Raw genomic sequence first — 16246 nt, forward strand, 5'->3', positions numbered from 1 at the left:
GAAGAAGCATAAAAGTCAAAAGTATTAAGATCAATCCACTTGAATTCTATCTAATAACATTAATTGACAAGCATCATAGAACTCACCGGTTCAGTTAATGTTGGATCTTTTTCAAGAAACTGTACAATGCAATATGCCAACTGCGAAAGAAAAATAAAATGTTAGAAGAAGAATGCACTTTTTAAAAAATCTCAGGAGTTTGCTTTGATGCAGAATTTTAATAATTATAATATATCTGGGCTGTTGTGACAGGAATAAGTTATATTTGTACACAAAAAATTTACAAACTTGACCTGGTTTAAATGTATCCATTTTGATCTTGCAAAGAACAAAACACTAGATGGAAATATTCAGCTCCAGCTCTCCCATCTGCCCTCAACTATTCAAGAACTTCTCACATTGCTCATCCAACATTGAGAGAACTCCATCAACTTAATGTTGCCGAGGATGAAAATGTTAGATCAATAGTTTACCCTTCACAGAAATATCTGTTCACAACAACACTGCTAGTAACAAGAATCTATGTAGAACTGGTTCCATTTTCATAATGTGCACTCTCTTCATGGTATATTGTCGCATTAATTGCTGGCAAATGAGAAATTCAGAAGAAATTCAGCACCAATACATGAGGTGCAGAGGTCTACCTCAGAAATATGCTGCACATGAACAGATTCCTCAAGTAATGAGAGGGATCTCATTGAAACTTATCTAATATTGAAAGGCATATGTAGTGATTGTGATTGCTGATTTATTATCCTTCTCAACACCTTTCTCCTGCCTTCTCCCCGTAACCTTTAATATTCTGATTAATCAAGAACCTATCAAACTCCCATCTTAAATATACCCATTGACTTGGCCTGCACAGCCATCTGTGACAATAAATTCCACTAATTCACCATCCTCTAGCTAAAGAAGTTTCTCCTCATCTGTTCTAAATGGGTGTCCCCCAAATTGGAAGCTGTGGCTTCTGGTTTGAGACTCCCCGACTATTGTAAATATCCTCTTCATATCCACTTTATGCAGACCTTTCAATATTCAATCTGCTCTCATTCTTAACTCCAGCGAGTACAGGCCCAGAGCTAACAAACACTCTTATGTTAACCCTTTCATTTCTGAAATCATTCTCATGAAACCCCTCTGGACTGCACATCTTTTCTCAGATAGGGGGCCTAAAAATGCTCACAATACTCTGAGTGCAGTCTGACCGATGCCTTATAAAGCCTTAGCATTACATCCTTGTTTTTGTATTCTAGTCATCTCAAAAATGCATGAGATGCCATTTGCCTTCCTTACCACTGACTCAACCTGTAAACCTTAAACTTAGGGAAACCTGCACGAGGACTCTTAAGACCCTCTGATTTTTGAGGTTTCTCCCCATTTAGAAAACAGTCCTTGCCTTTATTCTTTCTACCAAAGTGCACGGTTATGCACTTTCCTACACTATATTCCATCTTCCACTTCTTTGCCTATTCCCCCAATCTATCTAATTCCTTCTGCAGACACCCTGCTTTCTCAACACTACCTGCTCCTACAGCTATCTTCGTATCATCCATAAACTTGGCCACATAGCCATCAATTCCTTCATCCAAATCACTGACATACAACATGGGAAGAAGTGGTCCCAACACCAACCCCTAAGGCATACCACTAGTCACCAGCAGCCAATCAGAAAAGGTCCCCTTTATTCCCACTTTTAGCCTTGTGCCAGTCAACCAATCATCTATCCATGCCAGTACCTTTCCTGTAATACCACGAGCTTGTTAAGCAGCCTCCTGTGCGCCTCTTGAAAATCCAAGTAAACAACATTCACCGACTCTTCCTTGTTTATCCTACCTGTTATATCTTCAAAGAAGATTTGTCAATCAAGATTTCCCTTTTAGAAAACCATGCTGACTTTGGCCTATTTTATCATGCGACTCCAAGTACACCAAAACCTCATTCTTATAAAGACTCCAACATCTTTCCAACCACTGAATTCAGGTTAAATGGCCTATAACTTCCTTTCTTCTTCCTCCCTCCATTCTTAGAGTGGAGTGACATTGCAATTTTCCAGCACTTAGGAATCATTCCAAAATCTAATGATACTCAGAAGACTGTTACTAATGCCTCTACAATTTCTTCAGCTACCCCTTTCAGAATACTGGTGTGTAGTCCATCTGGTCCAGGTGACTCATCTATCTTTAGGCTTTTCACATTCCCAAGAACCTTCTCCTTAGTAACAGCAACGACACTCACTTCTGCCCTGACACCACTGCATTTCTGGCATTCTGCCAGTGTCTTCCAAATGCTTATTAAGTTTGTTCGCCATTTCTTTGTCCCTCATTAATATCTCTCCAACCTCATTTTCCAGCAGTTTGCTATCCACTCTCATCTCTTTTTTACTCTTTATATATCTGAAAATCTTTTTGTATTCTTTTTTACATTATTGGGTAGCTTACCTTCATGTTTCATCTTTTCTCTCTTTATGGGTTTTTTAGTTGCATTCTGTTGGTTTTTAAAAGCTTCCCAATCCTCTAACCTTCCCACTAATTTTTGCTAATTGACCTCTGTTTTGCTTTTATGTTAACTTTGACTTCCCTTGTCAGCCATGGTTGTCTCATCCTCCCAATAAAATTTCTTTGGGATGCATCTTTCCTGCACCTTCTGAATTTTCCCCAGAAACACCTGCCATTGCTGTTCTGTCACCATCCGTTAGCATCCACTTCCAGTCAACTTTGTTCAGCTCCTCTCACATGCTGCCGTAATTCCCTTCACTCCACTGTAATCTGGATACATTCAATTTTACCTTTGCCCTCTCAAACTGCAGGGTGAATCCTAACATATTATAATCCCTGTCTCCTAAGGGCTCCTTCACCTTCAGCTTCTTAATCAAATCTGGTAATTATATAACACCAAACTCACAATAGCCGATCCCTAAGTGGGCTCAACCTCAAGATGCTCTGGAAAGCTATCTTATAGGTATTCTACAAATTCCTTCTCTTGGGATCAGCACCAACTGGATTTTCCCAATCTAACTACACATTGAAATCTCCCATAATTATTGCAATATTGCTCTTTTTACCTGCATTTTCTGTCTCCCGTTTTAACTTGTACCCGACATCCTAGCTACTGTTTAGAGAGCTGTATACAACTCCCATCAGTCTTTTTAACCCTTGCAGTTCCTTAACTCTACCCACAAGGATTCAACATCTTCCGATCCTATATCCCCTTTACCAAGGATTTGATTTCATTTTTTACCAGTGGAACCACCCGACCCCCTCTGCCTACCTGCCTGTCCTTTTGATACAATGTGTATCGTTGGATGATAAGCTCTCAACTATGATTTATCTTATTTTATTTTATTTATTTATTGAGATGCAGCACAGAATAGGCCCTTTAAGCTGCGCTGCCCAGCAACTCCCAATTTAATCCTAGCCTAATCACGAGATAATTTACCATGATCAATTCACCTACCAACCAGGAGGTCTTTGGACTGTGGGAGGAAACCGGAGCACCCAGAGGAAACCCACACGGTCACAGGGAGAACATACAAACTCCTTACAGGTAACGGTGAGAATTGAACCTGGGTCACTGGTACTGTAACGCGCTGTGCTAACCACTATGCCACGACTCAGAAATGCCCACAATATCATACCTGCCCTTCTCTAACTGCACTACAAGTTCATCTACCTTATTCTGTATTCTGTGTGCATTCAAATATAACAACTTCAGTCCTATATTCATCAATGGACTCCTCAATCCACTCTTCCCAAGGCAACTTCAGTTTTATTATGACCACTGATTCACGGTTTCTGATAGAATGACCACGTCAGGCCTCAGTGATGATGATGCGATGAAGTCAGGGAACTTTAATTATTTGCCAAGATCAACTTTCAGTTGCCAGTCAGATGCCACGGAGAGCAAGCCTGCTGGTGATCTGGGCTGAGGCTGTGGTTTATCTTCAGCTTTGACAAAGGTTATGTGCTTTCTGTGTTGGCAGAGGTGCTTACTGTTGTTAATGGTTGAGGAGTTATTTTAGTGACTGTTAGGTTGAATCAAAAAATGAAACAGCTTTCTTTTATTTCTGGTACACCAAAATCTTGAAAATTCCTACATAGAGCTGTAGAGAACAGAAATCAGCTCTATGGCACAACCTGTAACACCAATCTACATTAATCCCATAAATCCAGATTAGAGCAACATCCCTCCACTCCTCTTCTATTTAAGTACCCATCCATGTGCCTTTTAAACATCGTCCTCTACCAACTGCTCAGGCATCTCATTCCAGATAACCACTACTCTATGTTGGCCACCATAGAAGTATAGTGGCTAGCGCAACGCGATTACAGCTGGAAGCACTGGGGGTCGGATTTTAATCCCGGCATCCTCTGAAAGGTGTCTGTACATCCTCCCCATCAATACAAGGAAACGAACAAAGCAACTATTTGGCAAATGTGGCAATCATCTCCAAGTGAAAGATAGAAACTGATATCCTCTCAGAAGTAATGACCAATACTGAAGAATATATGAAAATATAAGCAGAAATAAGTCACAAGACTTCTCAATCCTGTCCCAGCATTCAATATTATGACTGATCTACAATGGCCTCAACCACTCTTCTGTGCTTGTTCTAATCCACAAATGCTTGACCCCTTTCAAATATCGATCTCTAACTTAAATGGTTTAGCCTCCACTACCATCAGTGGCAAAAAAAAATACAAATTCTTTTATATCCAAAGATCATAAAAGTACACTGAAATAAATAAGTAGAATATAAGCACAGAACCAGGCCAAGACTCAATTCACTCAATCTGTACACAGACACCTCACAGCCGTAACTTTCAGGGAACTTTCTTCTTCTGTTCCTTTACCAGTTTCTCCGTTATGCTTCTCATCTCATCAATTCTTCTGTATAGTCATCGTCTTTTCTTCAGGGTTGGGAAGTCCTAAACTAGAGGGCACAGATGCAAGATAAGAGGGGAGAGATTTAAAAGAGACCTGTGAGGTAACTTCTTTGCACAGGTAGTGAGTACCCGGAATGAACTGCCAGAAGAAGTGGTTGAGGCAAGTACAACTGCAATTTGCATAGATACATGGAGGGGAAGGGCTTAAAGGGTTATGAACCAAATGATACATTCTTAGAAGTTTCCAAATGTCACCAGAATCTTTGACAAACAACTGTCGATACGTTGTGGAAAGTGTCTTAACTGATTGCATCATGGTCTGGTATGGAAACATCAATTCCCAGGAATGGAAAAGACTATAGAAAGAGGTGCAACACGTACAAAATGCTGGAGGAACTCAGCAAACCAGGCAGTATCTAGGAAAAAAGTACAGTCAACGTTTTGGGCCGAAACACTTCAGCAGGACTGGAGAAAAAAAGCTGAGGAGTAGATTTAAAAGGTAGGGGGAGGGGAGAGCAAATTACAAGGTGATAGATGAAACCTGGAGGAGGGAGGATGAAGTAAAAATCCAGGAAGTTGATTGGTGAAAGAGACAGAATGTCATGGAAGAAAGAAAAAGAGGGAGGTGCACTAGAGGGAAGCGATGGATGGGCAAGCAGATATGGTGAGAAAGGGATAAGGGGAAAGGAAATGGTGAAGGAGAGGGGTGGGGGGGAATTACCATTAGTTTGAGAAATTGAAGTTCATGCCTTCAGGTTGGCAGCTACCCAAACGAAATACAAGGTGTTGTTCCTTCAACTCAAGGGTGGCCTCATCACGACAGTGGAAGAGGTCATGGATGAACATATTGGAATGGGAATGGGAAGTGGAATTAAAATGGGTGGCCATTGGGAGATCCTGCTTTTCCTGGCAGACGGAGCATAGGTGCTTGGCAAAACAGTCTCCCAATCTACATCAGGTCTCACCAATATACCTAACATTCAGGGCCGTAAATAGTCCTTCCAGGTGAGGAGACACTTCACTTGGGAGTCTGTTGGGGGTTACATGCTGTGTTTAGTGCTCCCGGTGTGGCCTCTTGTCTATCGGTGAGACCGGACGTATACTGAGAGACCACTTCGCCGAGCACCTACACCCCATCCGCCAGAAAAAGCAGGATCTCCCCATTTTAATTCCACCTCCCATTCCCATCCCAATATGTCCATCCATGGCCTCCTCCACTGTCGCGATGAGGCCACACTTCGGTTGGAGGAACAACACCTTCTATTCCGTTTCAGTAGCTTCCAACCTGATGGCATAAACATCGACTTCCCAAACTTCCGGTAATGACCCCCCAAACTCCCCTCCTTCACCATTTCCCATTCCCTTTTCCCTCTCTCACCTTATCTTTTGCTCACCCACTGCCCCCCTTTTCTTTCTTCTATGGCCTTCTGTCTCTTTCACCAATCAACTTTCCTGCTCTTTACTTCGTCCCTCCCGCTCCAAGTTTCACCAATCACCTTGTGTTTTTCTCTCTCCTCCACCCACCTTTTAAATCTACTCCTCAGCCTTTTTTTTCCTCCAGTCCTGCTGAAGGGCTTCAGCCTGAAACGCCGACTGTACTCTTTTCCTAGAAGCTGCCTGGCCTGCTGAGTTCCTCCAGCATTTTGTGTGTGTTGCTCGGATTTCCAGCATCTGCAGATTTTCTCTTGTTTATGTCTACAGAAAGGGATGATTATTCCCCTGTCTATCACTGGGAACTCCCCACCATTGAGCACAATTACATGGAGCACTGTCACAGAAAAGCAGCATTGACTATTAATGACGCCTTGCATTCATGCCATGCCCTCATCTCACTACTACCATCAAGTAGGAGATACAGAAGCCTTAGGTTAAACACCACCAAGTTCAGCAGTTACTACCCTACAACCACTAGCTCCTGAACCAGCGTGGATAACTTCAATCACCACTACTCTGAACTGCTTCTATCATCTAAATACTCACTTCGAGGGACTCTTTACAACTCATGCTCTCAGTATCATTTTTATTTTCAGTGTCTTCATTTGCATATTGGTTGATTGTCAGTCAGCCTGCTTATGTACAGTTGTCATAAAATTTTATTGTATTTCTTTATTGCCATAAACACTGCAAGAAAATTAACCTAGTTGTAGTATATGGTAACATACGCAGGTTGGTGACATATATGTACAAACAATGTTGGTAATAAATTTACTTTGAACCTTGAATGCTGGACATTGAGACTAGCTGGGTGGTCTATGGTCAGTATGGACTCATTAGTCCAAAGCGCTTTTATCCATGCTGTATCACTCTACAACTCTAGTTCCATCTATGTTTCTCTTACATCTTTGGTTCGATCAATGTTGCAAAACAATTAAGTAGGTGTTTGTAAGGTACACTTCACCTGTGAGTCAGCTGGGGTGATATACTGCATCCGGTGCTCCTGCTGTGGCCTTCTACATATTGGCGAGGCCCGACGCAGACTGGGAGATCGTTTTGCTGAACACCTACACTCTGTCCACCAGAGAAAGCAGTATCTCCCAGTGGCCACACATTTTAATTCCATATCCCATTCCCATTCTGATATGTCTATCCACAGCCTCCTCTACTGTAAAGATGAAGCCACATTCAGGTTGGAGGAACAACACCTTACATACTGGCTGGGTAGCCTCCAACCTGATAGCTTGAACATTGACTTCTCTACCCTCCGCTAATGCCCCACCTCCCCCTCGTACCCCACCCGTTATTTATTTATATATACACATTCTTTCTCTCTCTCTCCTTTTTCTCCCTCTGTCCCTCTCACTATATCCCTTGCCCATCCTCTGGTTTTCCCACCCCTCCCTCTTTTCCTTCTCCCTGGGCCTCCTGTCCCATCATCCTCTCATATCCCCTTTGCCAATCAACTGTCCAGCTCTTGGCTCCATCCCTCCCCCTCCTGTCTTCTCCTATCATTTTGGATCTCCCCCTCCCCCTCCCACTTTCAAATCTCTTACTAGCTCTTCCTTCAGTTAGTCCTGACGAAGGGTCTCGGCCCGAAATGTCGACTGTACCTCTTCCTAAAAATGCTGCCTGGCCTGCTGCGTTCACCAGCAACTTTGATGTGTGTTGCTTAAGTAGGTGTTTTACGTTTTTTTATGAAATGGACATATCAAATCTCCCCAGCATAACAAGAATGCATCCATTCTTGTTACTCTCAATGCTTCAAAGTGTCACCCACAACTCACAATTTTTTGGTACTTGCTTCCACTATATATATTTTTCTTTCAGCATTGTAAAAGAAAAACCCATGGATGACAACTAAAAAATATTATCACATGGAGGGAATATGAAATCAAGATAAATGCCTAACTTCTCTAATACATTTTCTTTCCATCTGCAAGAAATTAGCTAACAAAATTCTTACTCAAGCCAAAACTGTATCTAAGTAACACAATGTTTTTAAAACCAATTTACTTTTACCAAAGCAACATCAACCAACCTGGAACATAATCCAGCAGACATCACTGATCAAGTATTTCACAAAGTTACAGAATGAAAAACTTCATAAATCAAAGCATTGACCTTTATAAATCAAAATATTGAATACAAGAGTTGGGATGTAATGTTGAAGCTGTACAAGAAGAACATTTGTGAGGCCGAATCTGAAGCATTGTGTACAGTTCTGGTCACCTACCTACAGGAAAGATATCAATATCATTGTAAGAGTAGGGAGAAAATTTTAAGTATGTTGCTGGGACTTGAGGACCTGAGTTATAGGAAAAGGGTGAATAGGTTAGGACTTTATTTCCTGGTGGGTTGGAGAATGAGGGGTGATTTGACAGAGGTATACAAAATTATGAGAGGTCTAGACAGGATAAATGCAGGCAGGCTTTTTGCAGTGGGCTTCTGTGAGACTACAACTAGAGGTCATGGATTAAGGGTGAAAGGTGAAATATTTAAGAACATGAGAGGGAATTTCTCGCTTAGATGGTGGTGAGAGAGTGAAACAAACTATTAGTGGAAGTGATGGTTGCGGGTTCAATTTCAACACTGAAGAGAAATTTGGAGAGGTACATGGACGAGAGGGGTATGGAGGGCTGTGGTCCAGGTGCAGGTCGATGGGACTAGGAAGAATAACAGTTTGGCATGGACCAGATGGGCTAAGGGGCCTGTTCCTGTGCTGTCATACTCTATGACTATTTCATAAAACTGCAGTATAACAATTCAACCAGATAATCCACTCATTTGAATAAAAAGATCAATGTTTTAGTTTAAGCAAAATTTATAATTTGTAAAACAGTACTCTGTATGGGCTGAATGGTTATAAGCCAAACTCTTTCATTTTAATCCTTTGCTGCTGCAAATGTTTATTTTTAATAATGTTGACAACTTAAATGCCAGGATGCGTTAATGCAACTCACAGGCCTTACCATTTGGTTCTGTGTAGTCATAAGAGAAATTGAAACATTAGTCAAATGCACACAAAAGGAAAACTATTAAATTCTGCCCATATTGATGGTTATTAAACCAAGTTATCAACCAATGAAAATTCTTTCATCAGCCTTTTCTATCTTGTAAAATACCAGCTTGAATCAAAAGTTTAAAAAAAACACATTTTTTAAATTTCTGATTCAAGCTGATATTTTACTCAAGGATTGCTTAAGGATTTGGAACAACTCATGTAATTAGGTGCACAGAAAAACACAAACATATGTTCAATGCAGGACAGAGAAGGGGATTGTTTTTTTTTAATTACCACAGCTTCTAGGCAAACTTAGTCATTTTTAAACAAAATTACATACGAATACACTTTATTCTACAAATTACTAATCCAAAAACATTACATCCAGATGATGCCATAGCCACAGCTCTACATACTGTCCTTACACACCTGGAGAAGAGGGATGCTTATGTGAGAATGTCAACACCACAATTCCCTCCAGGCTCAACAAGAAGCTCAAGAGACCTCAGCCTTCACCCTGCCTTGTGTAGCTGAATCATGGACTTCCTGTCAGATCACTGGCAGGTGGTAAGAGTGGGCTCTTTCACCTCTGCCCCTCTGACCCTCAACACAGGTGCTCCTCAGGGTTGTGTACGAAGTCCCCTCTACTCTGTATACCCATGACTGTGTCACCACCCACAGCTCCAATCTGCTAATTAAATTTGCTGACGACACTACACTGTGAGGCAGCCGAAAGAAAAGAAGTCATCACCCTGACACAGTGGTGTCAAGAAAACAACCTCTCCCTTAACGTCATAAAAACAAAGGAGCTGATTATGGACTACAGGAGGAAGGAGACAGGCTAGCCCCTATTGACATCAATGGATCTGGGGTTGAGAGGGTGAAGAGCTTTAAGTTCCTTGGCATAAACATCACCAAGGATCTCACGTGGACCCTACGTACCAGCGGTGTGGTCAAAAAGGCACAATAACACTTCTTTCACATCAGATGGTTGAATAAATTTGGTATGGGCCACCAAATCCTAAGAACTTTCTACAGGGGCACAATTGAGAGCATCCTGACTGGCTGCATCACTGCCTGGCATGGGAACTGTACTTCCCTCATTCGCAGGTCTCTGCCGAGAGTGGTGTGGACAGCCCAGTGCACCTATAGATGTGAATTTCCCAATATTCAGGACATTTACAAAGACAGGTTTGCATAAAGGGCCCGAAGGATCATTGGGGATCCAAGTCACCCCAACCACAAACCGTTCCAATTGCTACCATCCAGGAAACAGTACCGTAGAATAAAAGCCAGGACCAACAGGCTCCGGGACAGCTTCTTCCACCAGGCCATCAGACTGATTAATTCACGCTGACGCAACCATATTTCTATGTTATATTGACTGTTCTGTTGTACATAATATTTATTATAAATTACTATAAATTGCACATTGCACATTTAGATGGAGACGTAATGTAAAGATTTTACTCCTCGTATATGAAGGATGTAAGTAGTAAAGTCAATTCAATTCAATTTTGAAATGACTGGTATTCCAATACTTGTATTAACTTTATTAGTGTTTATTTTAGCCACACTGCACGCATTGACCACAATGTTGAGCCTTTTGGCAGGGAAAACTGTTTTTACCTTAGGACCATGAGGAAGTTATTCCTGTGCAAATGCTGAATGTGTATACGATCTACATTTAAACTGTAAATTCCCATTTGTTATTACACTACAAAGTCATAAAACTACTTTGTAATGATCATACCACAAATACCAATTCTGTCTGTACGTTAACAAAAAAATAATTTCACATATTTATGGTTAAGTTTCCCAAATGCAAGTAAAAGAAAATTCTTATTACTTAGACAGCACGATAACATCTGATGGTAGGGTTGATGTTGAAATGAGCAGAAGGATTGGGATTGTTAAATACACGTTCAAACATTTGAGTAAGATACCAAAGAGTAACATCATTTCTATGGGTACAAAACTCAGAGTACTGTGGTGCTATGTTCATTCCACACCAACATAAAGAAGCGAAAGTTGGACAATATCAAGCAAAATGAGGGAAGACTCAAAACTGTAGAAATGTGGTTCTTAAGAATGATGAAAATATCATGGAGGAAAGTAACAAATGAGGAAGTGTTGCAAAAAGGCAGAATAAAAAGAGAGCTGATATCGTCAATCAGGAAATGGCAGTTGGAATTTCTGGGACACGTACTGAGGAAAGTAAAGCTCGAACGTCTTGCAGTGATGGGAAAAATTCATGGAAGAAAAAGCCGTGGTCAACAGCGCATGACATCCATGAGCTACATCAAGGGATGACAGGTGAAAGTTTTTAAGAGCTGTAATGCCCTGGGTAAGATTTCTGCTGCTATGCTGCGAGGTATTTTTTTAAATTTTAGTAGTTTTCTGTAAAAGCAGTGTGTCCTGTAAGAGTGTTTTGGCTTCGGCTAAAGAGAAGGAGCCATAAGGGGCACAGGGGAAGATGCAGCAGAATGCTGTTTGAAGGAGTGTCCCGATCATAAGAAGTGCTTTGTGCAGATGAGTGACTTCAAGGAGGAAGGGCCAATACTCCTGAGAGAGCCAGTTTATTCGAGATGGTCTTCAAGGCGAATTCAGACTATGGCAGGTGTCTTCACTCAGACCACGAGTTCAGCACGAGTAAAGCAATATACCCGACTACTCCAGAAATGAGCTCCAATGTTTATGTGCACATGTAGACTGTTTCAACTGTAATGGGCCCTTCTAATTCTGTCTTCTTTTTCTTTAACTGTTCGTTAAAAGTTGAAAATTCGGTAAATATATTTCTTTCATAATTTTATGCAGCTGTAAGATCTATTAATTTTCTGGCAAATGATATATTTGCATAGAGCAGTAATTACACAGCATTCACTACACTCAATGTTCCTCCCCAGAACACCCCAACTTTCCTGTTTGGTCGAACCCCAAATCATACTGACCCTTATGAAAGGTGGCTTTCTCACCACTGCGTCACGTGGCTGTTAGCAGAGTTAGCTAACAAGCCGAGTTTGTATACGAGTCCGGTGAGAGGGTTGCAGTGCTTATTAGAATCTCTCAGATTAAAAAGAGATGGAAAACCACAATCAGCCACTTTATACAACACGGCACATAATGATGATCATTCTTGTATCCATCAGTATTTTTCACTGAGATAACACTATTATGCAGTTTTAATGAGTATAGCCATTTGATGCAGTCAGCAGAACATAATAACAGAAGAAATCTACTGCTGCCACATAAAAACAAATTTCGCGACATATGGCAGTGATATTAAGCCTCATTCTGATATAGGAGCAGCAGTCGGCCATCTGGCTCGTTTAGCCTACTCCACCATTCAATAAGAATTTTGGCTGATCTGGCTGTGGACTCAGATCCACCTACCCATTTTTTCCCCAATAACCCTGAATTCCTCTGCTGTGCAAACTTCTACAGTATGTAACTATGTCTTAAATATATTTGTTGAAGTAGTGTCTGCTGCTTCCCTTGGCAGAGAATTTGACAGATTCACTATTCTCTGAGAAAAGTAGTTTCTCCTCATCTCTGTCCTAAATCTATTCCCTTAAATCTTGACGTGACATCCCCTAGTTCTCATCTCATTTACCAGTGGAAACAACTTTTCTGCCTCTCTTATATATTTCTTCCATAGATTTATATGAGAGGAATAGATGAGACAGAGGCAGGAAAGTTATTTCAATAAGATCTCATTCTGTTCCAGCGAGTATACTTCCAGATGGCTCAATCTCTCCTCAAAGGTTAACCACTTCATCTCCGGAATCAACTTGGTGAACCTCCTCTGCAAGGCCTCCAAAACCAGTATGCTTTTCCTGAAGTAAGGAGACCAGAACTGCACACTATATTCCAGCTGTGGCCTCACCAGTACCAGTACAGTTGCAGCATTACCTCCCTGCTCTTAAATTCAATCCCTTTAGCAATGATGGCCAACAATTGTCTACTTGATAATCTGCTGCACCTGCAAACCAACTTCCTGCAATCCCAAATCCTATTGAACAACAGCATTTAAATAATCTGATCTTCTATTTTTCCTTCCAAAGAGGATGATCACACAATTTGCAATGTTGTTCTCCATCTCCCAGATCCATTCCCACTCATTTAATCCAGCTATCTCTCTCTGCATCCTTTGCACTTTTTGCTGTTCCACATAAGTTAGTGACATCGGCAAATCTTTAGACATACTACACTCTAAACCCTCTTCCGAACATATATGTCATGAACAGTTGTGGGCCCAACATTGATTCTTACAGCATTCCACTCACCACCGACTGCCAGCCAGAGAAACACCCATTTATTCCAACTCTCTGCCTTCCATTTGTTAATTAATCCTCTATCCACGTTAATACATTACCCCCAACTCCATAGATCCTTATCTTATGGATCAGTCTTTTATACAGTACCTTATCAAATGCCATCTGGAAATACAAGTACACAATAACCACCTGTTCCATTCTATCCACTGCGCTCACTATATCTGCAAAGAATTCCAGTAACTTTGTCAAACAGGGCATGAATTCATCTTCATGAATCCAAGCTGTATCCTCCTGACAGAACTATTTCTATCCAAATGCTTCACTATTTCTTCTTTGATGATAGCTTCAAGCATTTTCCTCTCTACAGACATTAAGCTAACTGGCCTCTAGTTAACCACCGTTTGCCTACATTATTTTATAAACAATGGCATGATATTGGCTGTTTTCCAATATGCCAATAGGACCTGCCCATACTCCAGAGAATTTTTGTAAATTATCTGCTATAATTTCCACCATTTCTTTCAAGACCCTGGGATGGACCCCTCAGGACCAGGGAATTTGTCCACCTTTAGACCCACTAGTTTGTTAATCATTACCTTTTTAGTGAGTGTGATTGTATCACTCCAGTCACCCTTCATTTGGCTGGATCATCAGCCTATCTGATATTCTCAAACACTGAATTAACTTGCTATCAAACAACCTGGGCAGAATGCAGATGTTACCTCCTTGCTGAATTTAATCTGTCACCAAGACTCAAAATGACAATACATCCAAGTATAGGGTGACTGCTTATTTTTGGCCTTGACAACTGTATTGTGAATATGTTAGTGAGATACTATCAGAAAACCAGTATATTTCAAAATTTCTACAGTGGATTTTAAAGGTTGCAACTCAATCATTGACAAAAGCAATTCAAGGAATCAAGACACCTTTCATTTAATACTGGAATATTCTCCATTATACTATTTTTCACAATGAACTATACAAGCTGAAAGAGCATATCAAATAAACTCCATGCAGAATTCCAAGCAAACAACACACTGAAGTCATGAGATCATGGAAAGCAAGCAAAGATTTGTACAAGTTGATCACTCAGAAGAACCCATAATAGATCCAGAATTGTTTGAAATGACTACAGGGTAAGTTTGAGACAAACAGGTTTGAAACCAGCTCAGAGACGTAATGCCAATAAAAATCTATAAACTGCTCTATTTTATGTTTGGCAACTTTGGGAGAAAGAAAGGCTACAAAAATATGAGGAGAACAAAAGCAATCTGAAAAGCCAATTGTCAGTTGTTAAGGAACCAATAAATAGCCATACCTCTATCTGAAATAGTTTCTACAGCAGAAAACAATTAACTCTGTATCCCGAAGTGAAATTCCCTTCATAAAAGCTTAGTATACAATACATTGAAAATTCATCAGATTTGGCAGTTATAGCAAAGTTCTCAAATTTACCTTTTCCAGTGTGACTTTTTTATCCACCAAAAGAATAGAGAATTCTTTTACTCTGTATTTAGCTGAATAAATAAGGTATAAGTAAACCATATTATAAAGAAGTCAAGCATCATCCCTACCTGTGCATGGAAAAGTGATAAACTCCTCACAGTATGTAAAGGCAGCAGCACCTTGATCAGAAATTGCTTGTGTTCAGCCTTGAGAGGCAATGCAAACCCATTTATTATACTGTAATGGAAAGAGAAAAAGTTATCTACTTTATTCAGTAGACTTGCATACCAAAGTTCAGCCTTTAGAAATTTTAAAAAGGATGTGGCATAGAAACAGCTTCTATCTAAAAATGAGTATCTTGAACAAGGTATATTAATAAGTATTTTTCTAAACATCAAGTATTTGTCCATGTTATGTTCAAATTAAATAAATCATAGTTAAGATTCCTATTTCATCACAAATTATAATAAAGGGTTAAAACATCTGCAACTCTAACAAGAATGGCAAAATTTGAAATCTCATACAGTAATATTAATTCTAATTTGAAAATCCTCCATGCTCTATAAGGAAAATACTACACCAGATTGCAGAAAGCCCAACTAAACCACCAAAACTGACAGTATTTTATGAAGATAAACACAGTGAGGCATCGATGTTCAATATGAGAAATCTTCAATCTCCATTTTCACTTTTGCCTCATTTCTTTCATTGTCTTTCACTGCCTTGGAGACCGAGAAATGTAGGTCAGCATGAACTAATTACACATTGTTTATATTCATTTACAATAAAAAGTAGTACATAATATTTATAATATCAGCTGCACTACAGTTTTGGCATTTTGCTAATGCATTGTTGATGCATTCAAAATTGTCCATCTCTTGATAAGTTTTTCTCAGTACACATTAAAGAATGCTAAATGATGAAAATGAGTTTAAATAGTTGGTGAGGTTTGGTCCCAATGCTTCCCTAAAGAAGTTGCTACCTGACACTTCCTACTTTGACGTGGTCAAAAGGAACAACCATTTTGGAGAGGTACCAGAATATTGTGCAAGTGTAATCCAGTAGGAAAAGTTGAAACAATTAGAAAAAACCTTTAACACAAAAAATTCTGCAGATGCTGGAAATCCAAAGCAACACACACAAAACGGTGAAGTAATTCAGCAGGTCAGGCAACATCTATGGAAATTAATAAATAGACA

At 40.1% G+C, this 16246-nt stretch overlaps 1 protein-coding gene across 1 annotated transcript in view; it reads right to left on the bottom strand.

Moving 5' to 3' along the window:
- ppp2r5eb (protein phosphatase 2, regulatory subunit B', epsilon isoform b) overlaps positions 1-16246 on the bottom strand; it is a 121802-nt gene that overhangs the window by 21431 nt on the left and 84125 nt on the right. Inside the window, exons 7-8 of the mRNA XM_072271539.1 lie at positions 15176-15284; positions 87-140 (exon numbers count right to left, since the gene is read on the bottom strand). Of these exons, the coding sequence (XP_072127640.1) occupies positions 87-140; positions 15176-15284 (163 nt within the window). The remainder of the gene's footprint in view (positions 1-86; positions 141-15175; positions 15285-16246) is intronic.

The sequence above is a fragment of the Mobula birostris genome, chromosome 1 (genome assembly GCF_030028105.1).
Source record: "Mobula birostris isolate sMobBir1 chromosome 1, sMobBir1.hap1, whole genome shotgun sequence".
In the NCBI taxonomy this organism is placed as follows: domain Eukaryota; kingdom Metazoa; phylum Chordata; class Chondrichthyes; order Myliobatiformes; family Myliobatidae; genus Mobula; species Mobula birostris.